This window comes from Stenella coeruleoalba, assembly GCF_951394435.1.
Source record: "Stenella coeruleoalba genome assembly, chromosome: 6".
NCBI lineage: Eukaryota > Metazoa > Chordata > Mammalia > Artiodactyla > Delphinidae > Stenella > Stenella coeruleoalba.
In genome coordinates this window covers 92,768,156-92,790,482 of record NC_137151.1, presented here as the reverse complement: position 1 = coordinate 92,790,482, position 22,327 = coordinate 92,768,156, and the positions used below count along the sequence as shown (strand labels likewise).

Sequence of the window (22,327 nt, the reverse complement as noted above, 5' to 3'; positions counted from 1 at the left end):
ACTCTACTTTGGCTGATGGCATGCATACTATTTTATTTTATTTTTTATTTTTTTATTTAAGGGTGATTTATTTTACTTAAGGGTGGCAGTGGGAATAGTCATAGATTTCTAATACAAACCAAATACAGAAGTCAAACAACCATAAGAATAATGAAAATCTAAATATTAAAAGCTAGTCTTTTAGGAGAAAAATAAGGAGACTTTTTTTTTTTGTCAATGGTAATGGATATGTAAGGATATTGACAACATTGGAATAGCAGAGGAATTGAAAATGCTATACATTGATCAATGGGAAACTAGCTAAATTAATTATATTGCATATACACAATAAAATACCATGAAGAAAGCAAACACATATATAGTCTTTGGTTGAACCATATACCATTCTAAGTGCTCTACATTACATATACTATCTCACGTGATTTCCCAACAATACTACTACCATCCCACTTTACATGTAAGACAAGAAGTTAAGTAAGCATGCATACTACTTTAAAACATAAATAAGGACAACGTATATCATTCTACTGCAAGAGAATAATACATTTATTTTTAAAGGAAAAATAAAAGTATACTTTACCTCTTTGGCCACAAGTTCTTCCAATAGATCAAACTTACTCTGTGACAGCAACTTGGACACATGAGCAAAAGCCTTAAAAAAACAGTGGGGGGAAGGTGGTGATTATTATTTCAAAATATCATGTGAAATACCATACAATGTACAATGCTCATACTTGAATGTCTAAGTGTAACAAAGACTATTTTATGATAAAGGCAATAGACAATGTCAAACACTAGATATCGGTGTTAGGCATAACTCCTCCAAAGTTGGTTGACTTTTCTTTTCTCATATAGCCTTCCCACATGGGCTGAATTGTGTTCCCCCAAATTCATATGTTGAAGCCCTAACTCCCAGTACCTCAGAAGGTAACTGTATTTGGAGACAGGACCTTTAAAGAGGTGATGAAGTCAAATGAGGGTGGGCCCTAATCCAATCTGACTGGTGTCCTTACAAGAGGAAATCTGGATACACACAGAGATACTAGGGCACACATGTACATAGGGGGAAAAAAAAACAACATGTGAGGACACAGCAAGAAGGCAATCATCTACAAGGAAAGGAAAGAGGCCTCAGAAGAAACCAACCAACAAGGTGCCAACACCCTGTACTTGGACTTCTAACCTCCAGAATGTGAGAAAATAAAGTTCTGTGGTTTAAGCAACCCAGATTGAGGTATTTTGTTGTGGCAGCCCTAGCAATAATGGAGTTGAATTTTGAGGAAAAGCACACTTCCAAATGGATTCAAGGATCCCTTGCAAACACTTTAGAGGATCTCAGGGTTCAGAAACACTGTATGTTTTAGTAAGCCTTTGCATGCAGAAGATGGGTGAAATTTGGTAAGAAGAAACAAAGACCATAACCATCATGTTGAAACCCAAACATGAGACTCTAGTTTGTGTGGCCAAAGAAGATCACATCTGAGCAAATTATCCTATAAGGTAATAATGAACCATTAGGAGGCTGCCCTGATAAGGTTTTGGTGATATAAGATTGCCTAACCTAAACAGGCTTCTAGGAAATAGCCCTCTTTTTCATAGAAAAGGCCAAAATATGCTAGCAAGATACAGGAAAACAGACAGTACATGGTTAGTGGTTTGAAAGCAGTAATAGGGAAGGTATCATGTCATATGTGCATATCAATGGAAAGTAGGGTTTGTGGAGCTAATAAAGCTGTTTAAGGACCACCTATTCCTCTGGCTCACATGATGAATAAAAGCTTGCCTAGATTGGTATAAAATAAGCTACAGGATATATCGTATAACGCAGGGAATATAGTCAATATTTTATAATAACTATAAATGGAGTGTAACCTTTAAAAATTGTGAATCACTACATTGTATACCTGTATTATATATATATATAATATATATATATAATTATATGTACATCAACATACTTCAAAAAAAATTTTTTTAAATAATTTTTTTTAAAAAAAAGCTTGCCTAGATTGTACTTAACCATCTCAACTTCTAGTGACTCTGGAGGACCAAGACTGCTTATAGAGTGGGTTACAGGACAATGCACCTCAGCACTTGCTAGCTATGCATCCTTGAGCCAATCGTTTCACCTTTTTAGAACTTGATTTTTATCATCTGAAAGAATTAGACTAGGATAATGAGCACGAAGGTCCCTTTCTGTTTTATGTTCTATGATTAAAAACAAAAAATCTTAAAGAACATGATCTAATTGATAACTTGATATTCACATCCCAAGATAACATCTTATTGATAGGAGGTTAGTCTAAGGAGAAAGGGCAAATTGAGCCATGAGAGTAGATAATCTACCCAGTGTTTTTGCATCAGATTATTTCCAAGCCCTAGAGTTACATCTATGCAAAGGAAGGTATAGTTGCCTTATGAGATCTAGTAGGAGGAAGGTTTTTCAGCTATGTCCTTTGAAGTCGTACGTGTTGAAAAACTGGTTTGCTTGATCCGAAAGGTATGTTAAAGTAACCGCTGGTTTAATGGAATCACTAAATATTTGCCATGGATGACCCAACATTCTTTTTGGAAATCAGAATGGTTAAATGCACAAAAATTGACTTAGATGAGGCAAGACTGTATACAAACTGGCTGATGAAGGGGTGCAGATACTACTTAATAGCAAGGATAAGGGCTAAAATAGCTCACAGCTGGAGAACCTTTAGGATCAAAGAGTGACTAAAAAGTGTCCCATGCTCCTCTGTGTTCAGAGAAAATAGGGACTTAGGCTTGAATCCTGCCCATAGTGGGGAGATGACTTCCATTCCTTATTGACACATAAATAAGCATGAGGTAGACAAGCTCAAGTCATCAGCAGAGTGGTGGAGAACAGTAGCATCATGCCCATTTACCTCTGCATGGACAAAAGATTTTGAGAACTGACACGAGCAGAGGTTTATCCCTTACAATGCTGTTAATCAAGCTTGCTCTTTACTTTTTAATTTTTTTATAAAAACATAAATCAGTCAGGAGTTGACTCGGGGAAGCAAAAGCAGGAGTTAATATTGACATTGATTATAAAGTTGAAAACATTTAATTTATAACTGACAGGTCTCATAAATAAATATCAATGGCTGTGTTTATAGAAATAATCTGAAAAAAAGCTAGGATTAAATATATCAATACCAGCATACGATCAATTTTGTCTTTTTCAGAAAAAATAAAGCCATGTAGCTTTTATGTGGCAGAAACAGGCTTTGAATCCATTTCTGACTCAAAACCTGTAGAGAGTAGAAAAAGTAATTAAGGGACTTCACCTTGGTGTCTCCATCGACACCCTATTTCTCGGCGACCTTGCAACAGAAGCAGAAGCTTAATTTAAATCAAGAAGTGGCCAGAGGGCTCTGTGTCTGGGTCACTACCCACATGTTATCATTTGAGACCCAGTGGAAACCTCACCGCTAAACACTTCTGCGTGTCTAACAGTTGAATGCATGAGAGGTGGAGAGATTATTTGTAGAGAAATAAACAAACCTGCTTCGCTCCCTCTGAGAATTCTGCAATGCTGAACTCTTGGTCGAAATAGGCCCAGATAAGGAAGGAGTAAATTCGAGTCCGAATCCAGTTGATGGGGTTGGAGAACCCCAGGATGATCATCTTGGTTTTCTGGCGCTGCTGGGGCTGCTCCTCGGTGCTGTAGATTCGCCGAGGGCAGGAAGGGAAAGCGGGAAGGGTTGTGGGGAGTCCCAGAGGGCTGAGCAGGGGACGCTGAGGAGCTCGAGCAGGCAGCGCCAAGGCCGCGGAGGCCCAAGAGACTCGAGGAAACGGGGCCGCTCCCGAGCCGAGGCGGCGGCGGCAGAAGCAGCAAAGTCCAGCCAACGGCGGCCACACGTCGGCCGAACCGGGAGTCCAGAGTCGGGCAGCCGAGCCCGGCAGAGGCCGAGAAAGCAGCAAGCGGGGTAAGAGACTGACGGCCAGCGCCATTTTTGTGACCTTTCACCCCTTGCCTGTGCAGTACGGAAACAAAGTCGGCGGGAAACCACCTCGGCGGGACTCGGAGAAAGAGGCTGGAGAGTCAAGCTGGCCACTTACTGCACCTCTGGTGAGTTCGCCACTTCCCTGCTCTCCATCACATGCCCGTCGGCCCCCAGCCCCGCGCTCGGAACCCGCCGCTCTCGCGACTCAGCCGGCCTCGTGGACCTTTTCTCTCCCGGAGCTGTTTCCGGGCGGTCCGCGCGGTTGGAACGTGTTAGGGCCGAGGTTCCCAGGACTTGGAAGAGGACGGGCGTGAGCAACCATGGCCGAGCAGTGCTTCCCGGTACCCCGGCTCGAGGGCGTTTCGCAGGAGCAGTTCATGGAGCACCTGTATCCGCAGGTGAGGCCCTCTTGCGGGGCAGAACCGCGGGAAGCCGGTGGATACCCGTCCCTAGCGCTCCAGCGGCTCCGAATTGGTTTCTTGCGATCCAGGGTGTGGGAGGAGGTGGCTGTCGGCCTAAGGTGGCAGGTTGGCCCGGCGGCCAAGGGAGAGGGCACAAAGGGGATGTTGACTGGCTCATCTGTTAAGTTTTCCGTTCCACGTTTCTGGGGAGCAGGTTGACGGCAGAGCGCTGGCTACGAGAAATATTTTGCCCAAGAAGCCCTACTAGCTGCTTAGCAGCCTTGCGGGAGTCTGATTACAAAGTCTTCTACCGTTACCATGACAACCCAGGGAGTTCCCCACCACCACCACCACCAGTTTTCCATCGGGTTTTCTAAAATCTAGAGGAGGTTTCGCCCCCAACCCCAGCCAGTGGCTTGAACGGCGCCTGTCAGTCTACGCGAGTTACTGGATCTGAAGAAGTTTTTCACTGCACTGAGCCAAAAGGGGAAGCAATGGGAATCCCCCGACAAACTTCCAGTGGTCTTGGATTCTAACTAACGTGGGTTCTAGTTCAGACGTTCGATTCTCTTATACGTATAATTCGAACCTTAGTTCTCAGAGAAAAATACTAATGGGGAAAAAAAGTGTTTTTACTTGCCGTGCTTTGCAAGGGAATCCAGGCTTCAGAAAAACTAAGGTAAAGAGGCCAGCAGATATTTACAGAAAAAAAAAAAAAACCCACAGGTTTACAGTTAGCCTGCTCATGATAAAGAAACCCGCCCCCCCTCCAGCAATTTCAGTTGATATTTACACCTATAAGGGTGGTCATTGAGCTACAGTCCTTACAAAAGTCAGGGATGAACTTTTTTTCTTTTAGGAGTTAGCAGCCTATAGGGAGGATTCAAGCCTTAATTTATTTGGGAGACTAGTGCTAGATAGGTTGCTGTCCTCCCTACCTCACTGCAGGACACGTTAGTATAAGATGCCTTCAGGACAGTATTATGAAGACCAAATGATGTATGTATGTGGAAATGCTTTGGAAGATGAATAGCAAAAAGAGTTTTGTAATTTAGGCTTCCCAGACAAGACATACAATATGTCACAAAGCATCACTAAGCTTCATAAAGTGGAAAATTACAAACAACACTCTGGTCACAATGTAATAAAACTAGAAATTAATAACTAAATTGCAAAACAAGACATTTTTACCTGAAAACACTGAAGAAAAGCTGTGAGGGGTTATAGTCCTATCAGATTTTTTTAACATGTTTTAATATTTAATAGTGTGGTACAGGTGCATGAATAGACAGACTAGAGGAATAAAATAGAAAGTCTGGATGAAGATAGACGTGTGTACACACACACAAGTATTTATCCAGGCTCTGGAGATATATATATATATGGAAATTTAGCATGTGATGAACGCGACATTTTAAAAATCACTGGGGCAAAGATGAACTTTTAAATAAATGGTGCTTGGACAAGTGGATGGTCACAGTCATTTAGAAAATGATAAAATTAGATTTATATCTGACACCGTACAGAAGAGTTATCTCCAAATGGATCAGAGATCTAAATAAAAAAAAGAAACTACGTTAAGTACTAGAGGAAAACATGGGTAAATTTCTCTGCAATCTAGGTCTATGGAAGGGCTTTCTAACTATGACTCAGGTGTGATAAATGATTAAAATTGTACATAAAATACAAACTGGGAGAAAAATATTTGCAACATATTTCATTAAAGGGCAGTAAAAGCCCATGTACGTAAAGAACTTTTAAAAATTAATGGGGGGAGGGCAAAAATCTGATTAAAAAATCAACAGTTGACAAAAAGATAAAAACGGCATCTAAACACATGAAAAGATGTTCAGTTTTATTCATAAGAGAAATTAAACTGAGATACCATTTATCTATAATATTGGCAAAAATCAAAAGGCTTTAATAATAATATTCTTTGTGGGTCTGTGAAAAAGCTGGTACTCTCACGTTTTATGCCAAGTAGTACAACCCTCATGGAGGGGAATTTGGCATATCTAACAAAACTATTGATGTGTTTACTTTATGATATAGCAGTTCCTCTTTCGGAATTTACTCTGGGGATATATTTCCAACAGTATGAAAATTTCTAGTGTTTATTATGCTTGCGAATTATTACAAATAACCTAAAAACATATGCATAGGAGACTGATTAAATTGTCCATTTACACTAAGGTGTACTAAGCTGTAAAAAAGAATGAGGGAAATAATCTGAACTGATAGTAGTGATTTCCAGGATATATTTTTAAATTTTTAAAAAAACGCAAATTACAAAAACAATACATAATAAGACACTTTTTGTATAAAAACGAAGGGGAAATAAGAAAGTATATATATTTTTGGTCACTATGCAAAAAAGAAATACAGGGACGATAAACCAGACATTAATGAGACTGGTTATGTATAGGGGATGAGTGATTATGAGGTGGGTGATTATAGATGCGGTGACCTTTTTTGTACAATTTTGACTTTGGAGATCACGTTACTGTTTTATATTCTACAGTAATAATAATAGTAAAATTAACAAGGATAAGGAATGGTTCAAAAAAACCAACCAAACTCTAATATAGAATATAAAAGTAAGAAGTGAACCTAAGTAAGGGAGAGGAGGAGAAGTAACCTAAATCACTTTTGAACACAATTCTTTGATTATATATCAGTCTAAAAACAAAAAGAACCATAAACAGTACTGAATTCTAGTTTGTAGACTTTTTTTTACAGTGGTATAACTTAGCAATTGCAAAAGCACTTATTGTGAATTCTGGGATTGTACAATTGATTAAACATTGAGGATGATAGGAACCAGGTTTCCCACTAAGAGAAGGGAGTTTACAAATATATAAACAATGAATATTAGAATAAATCTTGTGGTATAAGATCAGAATTAGGTATCCATATTGGGAGTATCATGGTTCATCATACATCCATTAATTGTGTGTGTGTGTGTATAGTACATATTGAGAGAGAAAGAGAAATAGATAGATATAACTATATGCATATGCAGAATATGTGTGTGTGTATATATATATTTGGGGAGGAGTGAGTATATACACACCTTCATGTGTTTCCTAGCTCTGTCCACTGAGAAGGCCTAGAAGTAATGACACACCAATAGTCATAAACACATTCAGCACCCAGATCATGGTTTCTAAACAGCATTTCCCACTAGAAGAAACCAGAGCTGCTTGAAGAAATGACTAGAGGGCTGGGACAGAGATGTAAAAGGATACTGGATTGTGTTATTTTTCCATAAAGTAAGAAGTGCTCAGGTAAAACGTCACAAGAGCCAGGTCGAAGGGACTCCTGCTGGCCAAATCTGGGATAACTTGAGCATCAAAATTATGTCAGTAGACTATAACTCAGTGAATAGAATAAGTGAATGGAGAAGTTAGAGCTGATTTTTACATTAGAATACCAACTAGTACATGTAGAAGGTGATGGAGTTTTTTTTTTTTAATCACGATTTTTACACTCATCATAGCAATACTTGATTGAGGCAGGAATTACCAGTTGATCAAAATTAACATCATAAATAATAGGGAAAATATCATGTGCTACCTGATGTGTTGCACTGAGAAAGACACAACATTGCTTTTGTGGTACATTCTTTCCAAAAATGTGTAACCTGAATCTAATCATGAAGAAACATCGGATAAACCCAAGTTGAAGGGCATTCTACAAAATAACTAGCCTACTCTTCAAAAATGTCAATGTCATAGAAGAGAGTCTGAGGAACTGTTCCAGAGTAAAAGAGATATAGTAATTAAATACAATGTGGCATCTCAGATATAGGGAAAAAATATAGAGGATATTATAAGGACAGTTAGCAAAATTTGGATACAGTCTGGATTAAAGTATTATATCAGTGTTAAATATAATTTTGATAATTATTCTGTTGTTATATAAAAGAATGTCTTTGTTCTCAGAAAATATACTCAAGTTTTAGAGATAAAGGAGCATGATGTCAGCAACTTACACTGAACTAGTTTAGAAAAAATTAAATTATCTTTAATATGTTTCTCTCTGTACACATATAACAAGAGTGAGAGCAGATGGTAAAGTAAGTGGAGCAAAATGTTAAATTAACAACTAGTGACTCAGAGTAAATGGTATACGGGAGTTCTTTGTAATGTTCTTACAACTTTTCGTTAAGTTTAGAATGGTGTCAAAATAAAAAGTTGCAAACAGTATTTGAGTATAAAGCACAAATTTTAATCAGTTGTATGTTTTGTCATAAATAACACTCTAGAGAATGCTTTAAATAATACTCAGATTTCTCTTGTTTCTAAGCTTATGGTGGCACTTCTGTTTTGTTTGGTTTTGATTTCCTAATGTTAAAATTTTGTTCTAACTATATTACATGGGTCCTCTTCCTGTTTTAGTTACAGCATGAATTGTCAGAAGGTTTGATTTTTAGCATCTTGGGATAAAGAATCATTTCTTATTTGTTTTTATCCCTTTATTACCAAATACAGCTCCTGATACATTGTTGGTTTTCCCTAATTTTTGGTTGATTTTTTCCACACAGAGAAAACCTCTAGTGTTGGAGGGAATTGATTTGGGGACATGTACGAGCAAATGGACAGTGGATTACCTAAGCCAAATTGGAGGGAGGAAAGAGGTGAAGATTCATGTTGCTGCAGTTGCCCAGATGGACTTCATTAGTAAGAACTTTGTGTATAGGTATTTTCTTCTGAGGTTTACTCTGGGGATACACATAACTTTTTTTAAACCTTTAAAATATTTTTGCATTATTATACAAAGATTATATGGCATTTTCTCTTTTGGCTAGTTTGATATAATTGTGGAATAGCTTACTAATTTTTAAAGAATGGCTTTTAAAAGACAAGAATTCTGAGCTTACATAATTATACAAAGACATTTCCAAAGACCATTTTAAAAATATAGTGTGTACCCAATACCTTCTGGAGTCATGGAAAGAGCAGAATTTCTGTAACTAAAGTTAGATTCATCTAAAGCTCAGTGTACTGTATTCATTCAATGCTTCATTAATTACTTGATCCTCCCACATTAGTAATTGTTATCTAGAGTAATAAATTCTAAAGTTTTCCTTTATAACCTATTTTGATTTTTAAGTGCCTTATTTTGGGAAGATTTTTTAATTCCAGATTGTTTTTAGATAAGTATAAGCTCATGTTTTCTTTTTCTGCCCTCTCCAGAAATATAAGACAAGTGGTTACTATGTTTGGTATAATCTTTTATCAACTTAGATAAATCAGGCTTAATTTTCTTTTTTGTCCAAATAATCTTAAATACTTTAAATGTCCCTCATGGTTGTCGTTTTATGCTTTGGAATGTCTTAAAAGTAAAAGATAGGTAAATGCTGTGGAATATCTAAACTTGAAAGCTTTAAATGCTACAGCCTTATAGATTTAATATGCTATTTATTCCCATGAGTTTATTCCCTTGAGTTTCACTAAAAATGTTAAATTTAAAAACAAACAACTTTCAAATTCTGAGCACATGCAGTTCCCAGCAAATTCAGTCTATTGAAAAACCATGTTGTTCACAAAAGACTGATTTTTAAAGAAAGGTGGCTTTCACTGTTCCTTCCAGAGTTTAAAGATGAGCTAAACAGAGCTTCTAATGTCCAGGGCCGTTCTTTTCTCAGTAGAGTTTCCCAAGTTCATATAGCAGCTTGCCAAAGCATTTCTCGGTTTTTGATCCTTTGAATATTTGCCATTACAGTTTTGGTTTTTAATAGGCCATGGATTGAATTTAATTACCATAAATTTTTCCAAGTGTAAGAACTTTTCATTTTTTATTAAATCAAGAAAGTGGAAGAAAGTGCTGGAATGATGAGCATTTTTCAGCCTGCAGTTAATGATGTTTATTTTCCAGGGAGCCCAATGCTGTAACAAATGGGTATTGAAACTTCATCTTGAGTTGCCTTGATGTTATGTCATGTCCTATAAACTTTTCAAAACATGTTTTTGAAGCACATATATTATGTAATAGTTCCTATTCCAGCTTCCTCTAAGCCTTTCACTACAGCTACTAAGGAGTTGCAAGATTAGTTTCTTAGAGTAAGAAGGAGAATAGATTTAGTCATTTTTGGCAGTTATCAGGGAGTAGGAAAGAAGGGAGGCATCTAGACCAAAGACAGAGACTAGAAAGTAAGAAAACCTACGCACATATATAATTATTATCAGTTCAGATTAAGGTTACATTTCTGCTTTTTAAACATTTGAAGATAAATATGTTTCCAAGTCTTAGCTTTTACTTCTCTCCTCTTGGTAGCTCTAACTGTTCTTCCAGAGTCAGTATACTATAAAAAAGAAGAGCCTTGTGTAGTGAAAGGATACAGTTGTTATTCTTCTGGCCATAGATTTTTTTTTAAGTCTGAATCTTATATAAGCTTTGCTTCACTGCTTCTGCCTATCACATCATCTGACTCCTATCATCATCCTGCTCTCATTGTTTGTTATACTTTCATCATTCCTGATCTTGATTTTGTGAAGCAGCCTTTCCAAAATGGGGAGCAGAACAGTGAAGATTTTTTTTCTTCTTTTTCTAAATGTTGGTAACTACTGCATGCTGCTGTATTATCATTGTTGTTAACCCCACCACCTGTCCTTTATTGAACACTTACTATATGTCAGGTACTGTGCATCCTAGATTATATTGCTCATTTAGACTTCTGTGAGGTAGATTTTTTAAATAATAATTATACAGATGAGGAAATGGAAGTTTAAAAATGTTAAATAACTTAAGATTGTATAGCTCTAAATGTTGGAACTAAGACTTATACCCAAATTTGCCTGACTCCACCAAGTCCTAATAATCCTAAGTCCTCCTTGATACTACCTCCCTTACTGGTCTGTATGTCAGTCCAGACAAGTGGAACTTCTATAGCAGATGCCCTTCTTACTGAAACATGCATAGGATAGATAAGACCTTAGGGCCAAGGAACTTAACAATTCATATACCTCATTTCCTCTTCTCTCAACTTAGTTTCTGTAGAAGCTCTGACAGGTACTACGACCTAAAGGAGAAGGTTGCTGGGGGCACCCGAGTTCTGCTTCTCTGGACTGAGCTACTCTATCTGGCCTCTTCTTGTAAAGGTCTTGGGTTCTCTCCAGTAAAAAAGCCTTAGCAACTGCACCAATTTCAGAGGTAGTTTTGGCCCAGAGAGGCTTCCACATTGTTCCCAAACTCTTCAAAGATGCTTTGGTAGGAATGAAGAGTATATAGTGAGGTCAGAGATGGAAAACATTGAACAAATAAATTTGTTGATATTATTAGCCAAAACTGTAGTAGTAGATTGGTCTGAGTAGATGACAGACTCCTTTCTTCTCTCTTGAGTGCTCACTCTACATAATTATCAGCAGTGTGTCCTCAAATTCTGATTGACACCTGCTAGTCCATAATCTGGCATCAGACTCACTTACCTTTGCAAAGGAATACAAGGCAGGAAACAGTATTGCAGCAGATAGAATCAGTGGGAGTCCTTATACCAATCCAGAAACCATTTTTTGGCTCACCAAGTGACAGCTTACTTGTAAGGGAACAAGACTGACTATAGAGGTGGATTGCAGAAACACCCTAGCTTAGCTAAGCCACTTAGTGCGCAGAAACCAGCAGCATGAAATGGCTCATGACCTTGGCTTCTCAGTTCCTCCAAGGAACATGCTCAGTTACTGAGTTATGCTGCACAGGGAGAAGCCAAGTCCTCTGCTTCCTAACAGGTGGCTATAGTCCACTCACCATCCTTCTAGTCTAGACACAATAAATAAGGGGTCTTTTTATTTATTTATTTATTTATGGCTGCACTGCACAGCATGCCAGATCTTAGTTCCCCGATCAGGGATTGAACCTGTGTCCCCTGCAGGGGAAGCGTGGAGTCCTAACCACTGGGCCGCCGGGGGATTCCCAAAGGGTCATTTTTTACAATAAACAATGTTACCTGTTCTGACAGCTGACATTCCACATTTATCTTAACCTAGTATGTTTCTAGGAAAACATTGCAAGGTCATCTTCTTACAAGGAAATCTTACCTCCCCAGTACAGATACCAAGTGGAAAGATATTTGGTAATAAGAGTGAAAGATTACAGGTATCATCTGCAGATAGGGGGCAGTACATTTGATTCTAGAAGGTTGAATGGATAGGATGTGATGCAGAGAAAAGACAGCCCTTCAGGCTCAAGAGCATGAGGTAAAGGAAACAAACTTTGCTTCTGCAGTGTTCAGCCCTGTTCACCAGGATGGAAGGAGACAGGCATTTGGGCAGAAATATTTAAGAAGAATAAAATTTGGTCACTTCACTGGAATTCCTGAGCTATTCCTCAGAAGCCTGAAATGATAGAGGGTGGTACAGGAGGATGAGAGCAGTTTTGTGTGCTACTGCCAGAAGGCAGGCAGGTTGGTGAGAAGCAGAGGGGCTTTGTCTTCATTGGACTGTTTGCTTGTTGTCTCTTCCGAAGTAGCATTGGTGTTGATAGCTTGCCCCATTCATCACAAGACTTGTTTTGCGAGGACACTTGAAAATTAGTAGCAATAAACGCTTGAAAGTTGGTTTATTTCCAAAGATACCGTATATACCATAGAACCAGAAACAGTTTTCTTAACAGCAACTTAGAATAGGAGTATATTGATATGAGAAGGATCCATCTGTACTGTAGATCTATTTGAAATCAAAATTTCAGCCAACCTAGGTCAAATAAGCTCAATGCTAAATGAATTTTGAAAATTTAGAATTCCACATAATATGTTATAATAAAAATTATGGATATTGTAAAACAGAAGATATATCAAACTCCAACAAGCAGTGTGTGTGTGTGTATATATATACGCATATATATATATATATGCATATATATATATATGCATATATATATATATATATAGTGACTAGAGTATTACTAGATGATTTATTGTTACTAAGTCCAAGGATTCTTTTGTGTTTATTTCAGAACTTTACCTTTTGGCAAGTTGGTTCAGAGGGCAGCTGAAGAAAAGCATAAGGAATTCTTTATTTCAGAGGTAACTGCTTTTAACACATTTTCTTAGGAAAGCATTAATATGTAAATACTAAATTATTTTCTTATAAAAGAATATTAGATGTGTAAGAACTATAGCCTTCCATATATATATCCTAGCTGTGTTATTTATTAGGTCTCAAACCTTGTCCAAATTATCTTTCTATGCCTCAGTGTTCTCATCTATGAAATAGGAATAATAACGGTATCTATTTCATAAGGTTTTTGTGACAGTTAACTAAATAAAATCTATAGAATACTTAGCACAGTGCCTGACACCTAGGAACCACTCACTAAATGTTAGCTATTAATATTACTTCCTCTGAAAATGCTTCGGTCTGATGTGCCAAGTTCAAATGCTAATGGAGAACTTTATTTTCATATCTTACTATTAGACTATTTCTATATTTTATTATTGTTATTATCAATGTGACTTCTATTGTGTGTATTTACTATTTGTTCAGGATTAAATGCAGAAGAATTCTACTTATTTACATTAAATCCAGCTTTAAATAATTTAAACGTCTTGAGATAAGGCATTGAGGCTTTTATAAATACATTTTTTTAAAAAAATTTACTCTGTTATCTCAAAAGCACATTTGAAAAATAAACTGCTTTTTAAGCTTTGAAGAAAGCTATTGTCTGCATCTGAGCCAGCTGGGCTGCTGGTCAGTTTGGTGGTAAAAATGTTTTGTTTTCACAGTTCTGTCATCGGGTGATGTTTACACTAGATCCACCAGTATCCCTACAAACTCCAGAAACCTGTATTCTGTAGCATGACTAGAATATCTACTAAAACTGAATCCATTAGCTGTACCTGAAAAATGTTTTTTAACTTTACAGCCATGCTTTAACATACATGTTCAGTTGCCCTTTGGTATCAGTCCTTTCCTGTCCAAGGGTAATGAGTGGCACAGATGTAAATAGCCATGAAATGTCAAGTGAAGTAAAAGAAACAGACAAGATAAAGGGCAAGACAAGATAAATTAAAGTCTAAAAATTAGGGTGAGTGTGTAAGTAACATGAATATGGACTATTAGTTCAGTTCTCTAGGAAGCATACGCTGAGATGGAATTAGGACTACAGAAGGTTTTTTGGGAAGTAATACCTGTGAAAGGAAAGGAGAGGATTGGGTAGAGGGTGCCATCAGACGGTGATGCAGAGCTGACAGTCTCTCTGCCAGATCAGTGTGGAACTCCTGAGCGAAGACGACCTCTTAGAGGAGTCCTGTCTTGGGTAGCAATGTCTAGGCCTTTTACCATCTTGCTTAGTCATTGGCTGGGGCTACCCCACGAAGAGCATGACCTTTAGTTCAAAGGATGAGGTGGACCTGCAGGAGTTAACAGCTGGCAGCTGTAACTTAATCACACTCCTTGCAATAAGTTATGAACCCTTTCTTGAAGGGCAGTCTGCGGTGCTTCTCTGTACCTGCCACATGAATTTACCTTTTAAATCCTGAAACATTAGAACTGGAAGAGACTCTTAGAATTTTAAAGAACATACTTTGAAATCTATTTAGCCAGTAATAAATTTATGGAACTTACCTGATATGGTACTAGTTAAAATTTTAAAAACAGTGAATCTAAGAGTTTAGTAAAATTTATGAACAGAGATGTATAATATATTGTTAGGGTAAATAAAATACATTTTGAAGTTTGTGTTATAATGGTCAATGTAAGTATAAAAGAGGCAGAATTCTTGAGTTGGGTTGCCCCTGTGTTTGACCTGATATATCTCAGTTCTCTAATTATTACAGGAAATGCAGGCAATACAGTGCGTCATAATTCAAATAGTTCCCTATTAGAGCTACTCAGTGAAGTTATAATTGACAATTTTTTAAAGCATCAACTTAAACTTATTACTATGAAATTACATATTTCTAATTCGTACATGAGCTGACTCTTAAGGATTTGGCTTGAGAATTATGTGATTAGGGATAAACTTAGCTTTATAAAATGCAATGTTTCAGATTTTTAAAAGTATAAAGTATTTTATTTATCTTCTATTCTACATTTATATTATATTAGTTTGTCATTGGCCCTTAGCAATGCTCTGAGATCATATGTGCTATACAAATGGGAGTTCTTTTAAGTCTTAAGGCACTGTTAAGATTGTAAATAATTTGGAGTATAAAGTCTAAATTAAGCATTGTGGCTTTAGATGTGGTATGTATGTGTCGCCTTTAGGATTTATTTTACTTAATGTTTTGTGGATCCTGTCGTTATTACTAGCGGCATATAGAGACATTTCTTCATACAGCCACCAGAGAGCATTAGTACAAAGGGTAAGAAAATGGAACTTTTTCAAAAATGACTTGAGGGTTAGCTTTTCAGATTCATTTCCTTCCATCTTTACTTTCTAATATTTTAAAGTAAATACTGATGTTGTTTTTCTTTGGAATGTTTAAGGATGAGAAGTACTACCTACGATCACTTGGAGAAGACCCTAGAAAGGTAAGAATTCTGAATGTAACAAGTTGTCTAATCTCTCCACAATTAAGAAATCTGTTCTACTGTATAGTTTACAGATGGCCATTCAGCTAATAAAATATAATCTAAAATAATTATAAAAATCCTGGATAATTCATATATATGTATTCAGAATCAAATTGATATGGACACAGTGTTAAGGAGTGGTCCCTAAAATGATCAAGTCAGATTCTATCTTTTCTCTTTATGGCACTATTATTTCTTTACCTTCTTTTATTCTTCTCCCTTAGTAGTACCCACAGGTTTTATGTAATTGATAACTTATATTCAAGTTGATGACTCCTAAACTCCAATATTAGAGTAGATGGCAATTGTATGATTCTTGCTTAAAGTAGGAAGAACTTTTCTATTAGTGAAGCATATTAAGCTTAACAATAGTGATATTGTTGAATGTCTTGGTACATAGTCTGTCATTCCTTCAGTTGAAAGATCATGCATTGGCTATGGTCACATCCTAGTATTTAAAGCAGTGAGCAGAGTTTTGCCCCATTCCTCCTTATTATCATGGGCTCTGATGGCATCCTTAGATAAAATAAGCATTATGCCAATATTGTGTTTATTATTAAAATTCTCATTATGTTTCTCTCAATGCAGGATGTTGCAGATATCAGAAAGCAGTTTCCTTTATTGGAAGGAGATATTAAGTTTCCAAAATTCTTCAAAGAAGAGCAGTTCTTTTCCAGTGTTTTTCGAATTAGCTCACCAGGGTTACAACTTTGGACCCACTATGATGTATGCTACATAAATGAGAAATCTAAAACTACAGTAGCTCTTTAGAATTTATGGACTTAACATTCACAGTTTCAACTTTCTGGAGGTTACCCCAAAGATCTTTGACATGTAATTTGCTGAAACATGAAGTTTGAAAACAGGTGCTCTGCAAGGCAGTGGTATGGGAGTGAATTATTTTAGTTAATGCCAAAGCCTAGTTAGTTTCTTATATTTGCATTTCTCTGTGGTCTTATTCTTGGTTCCTCATAATATATATACTACGTTTTTTGAAATGTTTTTTTTAACATGTGAAAAGTGGACACCAGATGAGGGGGAAAGCTGCGAAAGTGGGAAAAATGTTAAGGTTGTAGTATGAGGATGTTGAAGTGATACATGACTAGATGGAACCATTGTTGAGGAGAAAGGCAGAAGTTTGTGGAGAGCCATTTCCAATTATAAGAATTTGGGGACACCTGAAGGTCTTAGGCTGTATATCCCTTGAGAATGTCAAGTGTCTGCTGTATTTATTGAGCAGCAAGATGTGTAGAGTATTGATCTTGATCATTTATTCTATGGTGTTACAATTTTATTTGCTTAAACATATGCATATAAGTATCTAAAAATATTAAAAATCTAGTATTGTGTTTGGTTTGGTGTTGGGTGGAGAAATTTAGAAAGCTTAAAGCAATACCTAATAGGTTTCTAAAGATAAAAGAATATTTTGAAAAGTTCTGAGTTAAATTTAATAAAGTTTTAGAAGTGTGTTTTACAGTTTAGCTGAGGCCCTCAGGAGGATTTTAACATAGTAACTCTATAATTAAATGAGATAGATATAAAGTCTTAGCATATTTTTTAAGGTTTTATTTACATGAATGATAAGGTGAGAAAATGATGTAACTCAAACTTTTTAACTGTATTCAATGACTATTTTATGTAGTATCCATTTTATCTTAAATATTATAAAGTTTTTCTTAACCATAAAAATAAGTCAAAGGAATGCTAGTTATATAGTTAAAGTTTACATAAGTCAAGGGTTAGTGGTAAAAGGAGAAATGCTTAGGTAGAAGTGATATGTACTCAATAATCATGAATATATCTTGCTTAGTATATATTTTAATTCCTTAGCTGAGAATTATGTAGCTCTGCCTTTTAACATTTTTCAAAATTTGTACTAATGTAGTGTACCCTTACAAACACAGGAAAAGTCAGGATTGCTCCATTATTAATAGGTTCATCAAGAAAATTTGCCAAGTTATAGTCCTATAGAAATAATTTGGAAATCAAGATACATACCTATAACCAAATTATGGTTGGCCATATAGTAAAAGAGTTTAGCAGTAGTTGCAGCAGTACTGTTTATTTTCCCAACACCTGGTTTTCCTAAGTGCTTTCAACCTGTTGTCTAATTTTGGCCTTATAGCATTCCTTGACAGATAAGTAAAATAGATACTTACCAAGGGGAGCCTCAAATAGGTGTAACTATACTTGCTGTCAGAATGGTGGGGCAAAGGCAAATAGTTTTCTGACTTCAGATTTCCTAATAGCTTGCCAATCCTTCCCATTTTAAGACAGTGTTGGAGAAATAACGACACAGTTGTGTAACACAACTGTTTTCCTTGTTAGATTAGAATACTACTATAAGTTTTAGGTAATGTGAGTCAAGCTTTATTAAAGGATAGGATTTACGGTTAACTGTTTGGAATACCATTGGTTCTGTGTATTTGAATTTTAGATACTGCTTATTCATAAGTTCTTATTTGTCTTCAGGTAATGGATAACTTATTAATACAAGTGACAGGAAAAAAGCGTGTTGTACTATTCAGTCCTCGAGATGCCCAATATTTATATTTATCAGGTACTGTTTTTTTTTTTTAAGTTTAAATTTCTGAAGTTTTATTTATTCAGTTAGTTTTTTTTTTTAATTTCTTCATTCTCATAGAAAAACTTTATAGGGCTTCTTCCTAATTATGATGTATTGTATTCTCCATTGTGTATGTAATGATAGGCAATATGAAGAATGAGATTTTCAGATTATCTTAATTATATTACATGGAAGTCAATGGTTATAAATAAAGGATGTGTTATTGAAAATTGTCTTAGGTTTCAGGAGAATAGTAATCATTCTCACATTGTGAGTACACAGAAGTAGTTGTACAGGAAAAAAAATTTTTTTCAAATTTATATTTGTGGTTACTTTTTAGAAAAATGCTAACTGCTCAATCTATATTATCCTTTTTTGGAACTTTTCAGGTACTAAATCAGAAGTACTGAATGTAGATAACCCAGACTTAGCTAAATATCCACTGTTTTCCAAGGCTAGACGGTATGAATGTTCCCTTAAAGCTGGAGATGTATTATTCATTCCTGGTAAGATTTCTAGACTTCAGTAATTTGATGTTTATAATATTTGTACTCTGTCTTCCATCCATTATATGATTATTTTAGTAAAAAAATTTGTTAGATGTATCCTGTCATATACAAGATGATTTTTATACACAGATGTGTGTGTGTTTAAAGTATGCTTAGACAAATTCTTACAATATTAACAATCTTGTTTTCAAAGGCAACCTATAAATATAATATTATATATATATAATATTATTATACTCTAATTTCTTTATTCTTTTATTAAAGGATCTCAAACAAGATACTTTATATCTAGGAGAAGATTATACCTCATTGTACTTTTAAAATCATTTTGTTTCTAAAATATTAACATGTTTTAGAACTGTCACTTAAGTATTTACCAAGAAATAGTAAATATATTTCAAAGCCAAGAGAGATTAGAGATTTTATTAAATATAAAAATGTTAGTCTTAATACCTATGATATCTTTTGTGTGCATCATTTTTCTACAGTCTGAATTAGTGTCACTTAATGTTTTTGAACAGTAAATAGGCATTAGTTACTGTTAGTAACCAGTGATATAATTAACATCTGTAATTATTATGCAAAACTGAATACCTGAAGATTATAAAGATTATAAAATCATAATTAAGATTAAAGGGATGCATTAACAAATTCTATTTATATAGTTTTATTTTCCATATCTAAGTTAATAAGTTTAATATGTTTAATAACTTTTCAGTGATAATAAAATTAAGTTAAAAAGTATTAATAATAATATGATATTCTCATTTGGGACTAGATTATAAATTCTTTGAGGACAAGAAACCATGTTTTGTTAATCTTTGTATTGTCCTGATAAAATGTCCTTCACATAATTGTGTATAAAAATTTGATACCTTGGGGCTTCCCTGGTGGCGCAGTGGTTGAGAGTCCGCCTGCCGATGCAGGGGACATGGGTTTGTGCCCTGGTCCGGGAGTGGCTGGGCCCGTGAGCCATGGCCGCTGAGCCTGCTCGTCTGGAGCCTGTGCTCCGCGACAGGAGAGGCCACAACAGTGAGAGGCCCGTGTACCGCAAAAAAAAAAAAAAAAAAAAAAAATTTGATACTTGACTTCTTAATCTTCATTGAAAACAACCAGCACATTTTTTTTTTAACATCTTTATTGGAGTATAATTGCTTTACAATGGTGCGTTAGTTCCTACTGTATAACAAAGTGAATCAGCTATACATATACATATATCCCCATTTCTCCTCCCCCTTGCGTCTCCCTCCCACCCTCCCTATCCCACCCCTCTAGGTGGACACAAAGCACCGAGCTGATCTCCCTGTGCTGTGTGGCTGCTTCCCACTAGCTATCTATTTTACACTTGGTAGTGTATATATGTCCATGCCACTCTCACTTCGTCCCAGCTTACCCTTCCCCCTCCCCGTGTCCTCAAGTCCATTCTCTACATCTGTGTCTTTATTCCTGTCCTGTTCATCAGAACTTTTGTTTTTTTAGATTCCATATATATGTGTTAGCATAATTTGTTTTTTTCTTTCTGACTTAACTTCACTCTGTATGACAGACTCTAGGTCCATCCACCTCACTACAAATAACTCAACTTTCTTTTCTTTTTATGGCTGAGTAATATTCCATTGTATATACGTGCCACATCTTCTTTATCCGTTCATCTGTCAATGGACACTTAGGTTGCTTCCATGTCCTGGCTATTGTAAATAGTGCTGCAGTGAACATTGTGGTACATGACTCTTTCTGAATTACGGTTTTCTCAGGGTATATGCCCAGTAGTGGGATTGCTACAACCAGCACATATTTTTTAAATCCATTGCCATTACTTAAATTTTGGGGTTTTGTGTCTTGAGAGCATGGTTAAGGGTGATGCAGTTCTCCCTTATTCTGTATACAACTTTAAAAGAAGAAAAAAAACAAAACAGAAATACTGAACATTTGCATATATTTTGAAGTAAGAGCAAAAGTCCCATCTTTGGATGTAAATTTAACAGAATAGTTACCTTTTTTTCCTGTTACATTGAATATGGAAAAAAAGGTTCTGAAAGAAAGAGTAGTTAAGATTAAAACCATGTTTGGAACCTAGTTTTGTAAATCAAAATATTTTAAGCTTTTGTTTCTCCTAGAGCACTCAGAATGAGTTTGTTTCTAAAATTTAGCTTCTTATAAATCTTCCTTTCTCCTTTCCACAGGATTAAACTTTTTTTGGATGTGACTAGTATTTCATCTTTATTATATTGTAGTGTTGCTTTAGTATTTCTGTAGCACCTGTGTTTTGAAAATATTTAGACTCAATTGAAAACAAAGAAGTAAGCTTTCTAGTGGAAGTAAAATATTAATTAGCTATATGATAAAAGTTTACTCATCCTCTCCACAACCAAAATATTTGCTTTGGTTTTATATACTTATTATAAAGGAGCTGAAAGAAATATAAGACGATTATAATTGCATTAGAAATGTAAAACTGAGGAGGCTACAGTGAATGCAGATTCAAGCAAGTTAGAAAACCAAATGCAGCTTGTACAGGAAGTCTTTGAGAACAAAAGTACTGTACTGAGTCAGAAAAGGTCAAAGATACTCCTCAAATAATTGAAATGTTCTGTGTATAAAAAATGAACACTTTTGATGTGGTTGTGTGACTCAGGAAGTGTAAACAAGTAACACAAAACACAGCCCCAAATTACAGAACTACAAAACAAATATAACTTTATTATGTCTTTCAAGTTAAAAGGAAAATTTGCTACTTCCAAAGGTTTTAAACGTAGGGTTGTGCTATTGACACTTTAAATTGGTTGGCAATTCATAAAAGTTAAAATGATTCTGTTAAAAGCTGGGAGTGTGCTAACGAAGGGATCTAGTTACAAGAATTATTTCTTGCATTGGCTATAATGCAATTCGTGATATTTCACTGACATTTTGGTTTTTTTTTTTAACTGTAGCTTTTATTTTTAACTTTTTTTTTTTAAAACTTCTCCAGCTTTATGGTTCCATAATGTAATATCTGAAGAGTTTGGAGTGGGAGTGAACGTCTTTTGGAAGCATCTTCCATCTGAATGCTATGATAAAACGGATACCTATGGAAACAAAGATCCTACAGCAGCATCAAGAGCTGCACAAATTTTGGACAGAGCCTTAAAAACCCTGGCTGAATTACCAGAGGAATACAGGGACTTCTATGCACGGCGAATGGTCTTGCACATTCAAGACAAAGCCTATAGCAAAAACTTTGAATAAATATTGAAGTGAATGCAGTGAGCATAAACTTTTAAATACAGTTCAACTCAAATACTGGAGAAGTATAACAAGATGTAAATTATGTTTTTAAAGATTTATCCTTTGTTAAAATAGGAAAGATAAATCAATCTCAGATTTACAGATTAAAGAAGTA

The 22,327-nt window shown here is 35.8% G+C and overlaps 2 protein-coding genes across 6 annotated transcripts in view; one reads left to right on the top strand and one right to left on the bottom strand.

Moving 5' to 3' along the window:
- MAIP1 (matrix AAA peptidase interacting protein 1) overlaps positions 1 to 5,436 on the bottom strand; it is a 13,289-nt gene extending 7,853 nt beyond the window's left edge. For all 5 annotated transcript variants that reach the window (XR_013828783.1, XR_013828784.1, XR_013828785.1 and 2 more), the window contains exons 1-2: positions 3,517 to 5,436; positions 581 to 652 (exon numbers count right to left, since the gene is read on the bottom strand). Coding sequence is in view for 1 of the 5 variants with exons in the window: in XM_079924653.1 (XP_079780779.1) it covers positions 581 to 652; positions 3,517 to 3,966 (522 nt within the window). In the remaining 4 variants the exon portion in view is untranslated. The remainder of the gene's footprint in view (positions 1 to 580; positions 653 to 3,516) is intronic.
- On the top strand, positions 4,000 to 22,327 carry TYW5 (tRNA-yW synthesizing protein 5). Its single transcript, XM_079924652.1, has 9 exons — positions 4,000 to 4,084; positions 4,236 to 4,357; positions 8,907 to 9,061; positions 13,313 to 13,382; positions 15,787 to 15,831; positions 16,462 to 16,599; positions 18,346 to 18,433; positions 18,829 to 18,945; positions 21,917 to 22,327. The coding sequence occupies exons 2-9, from the start codon at positions 4,280 to 4,282 to the stop codon at positions 22,171 to 22,173; spliced, it is 948 nt and encodes a 315-aa protein (XP_079780778.1). The 5' UTR covers positions 4,000 to 4,084; positions 4,236 to 4,279; the 3' UTR covers positions 22,174 to 22,327.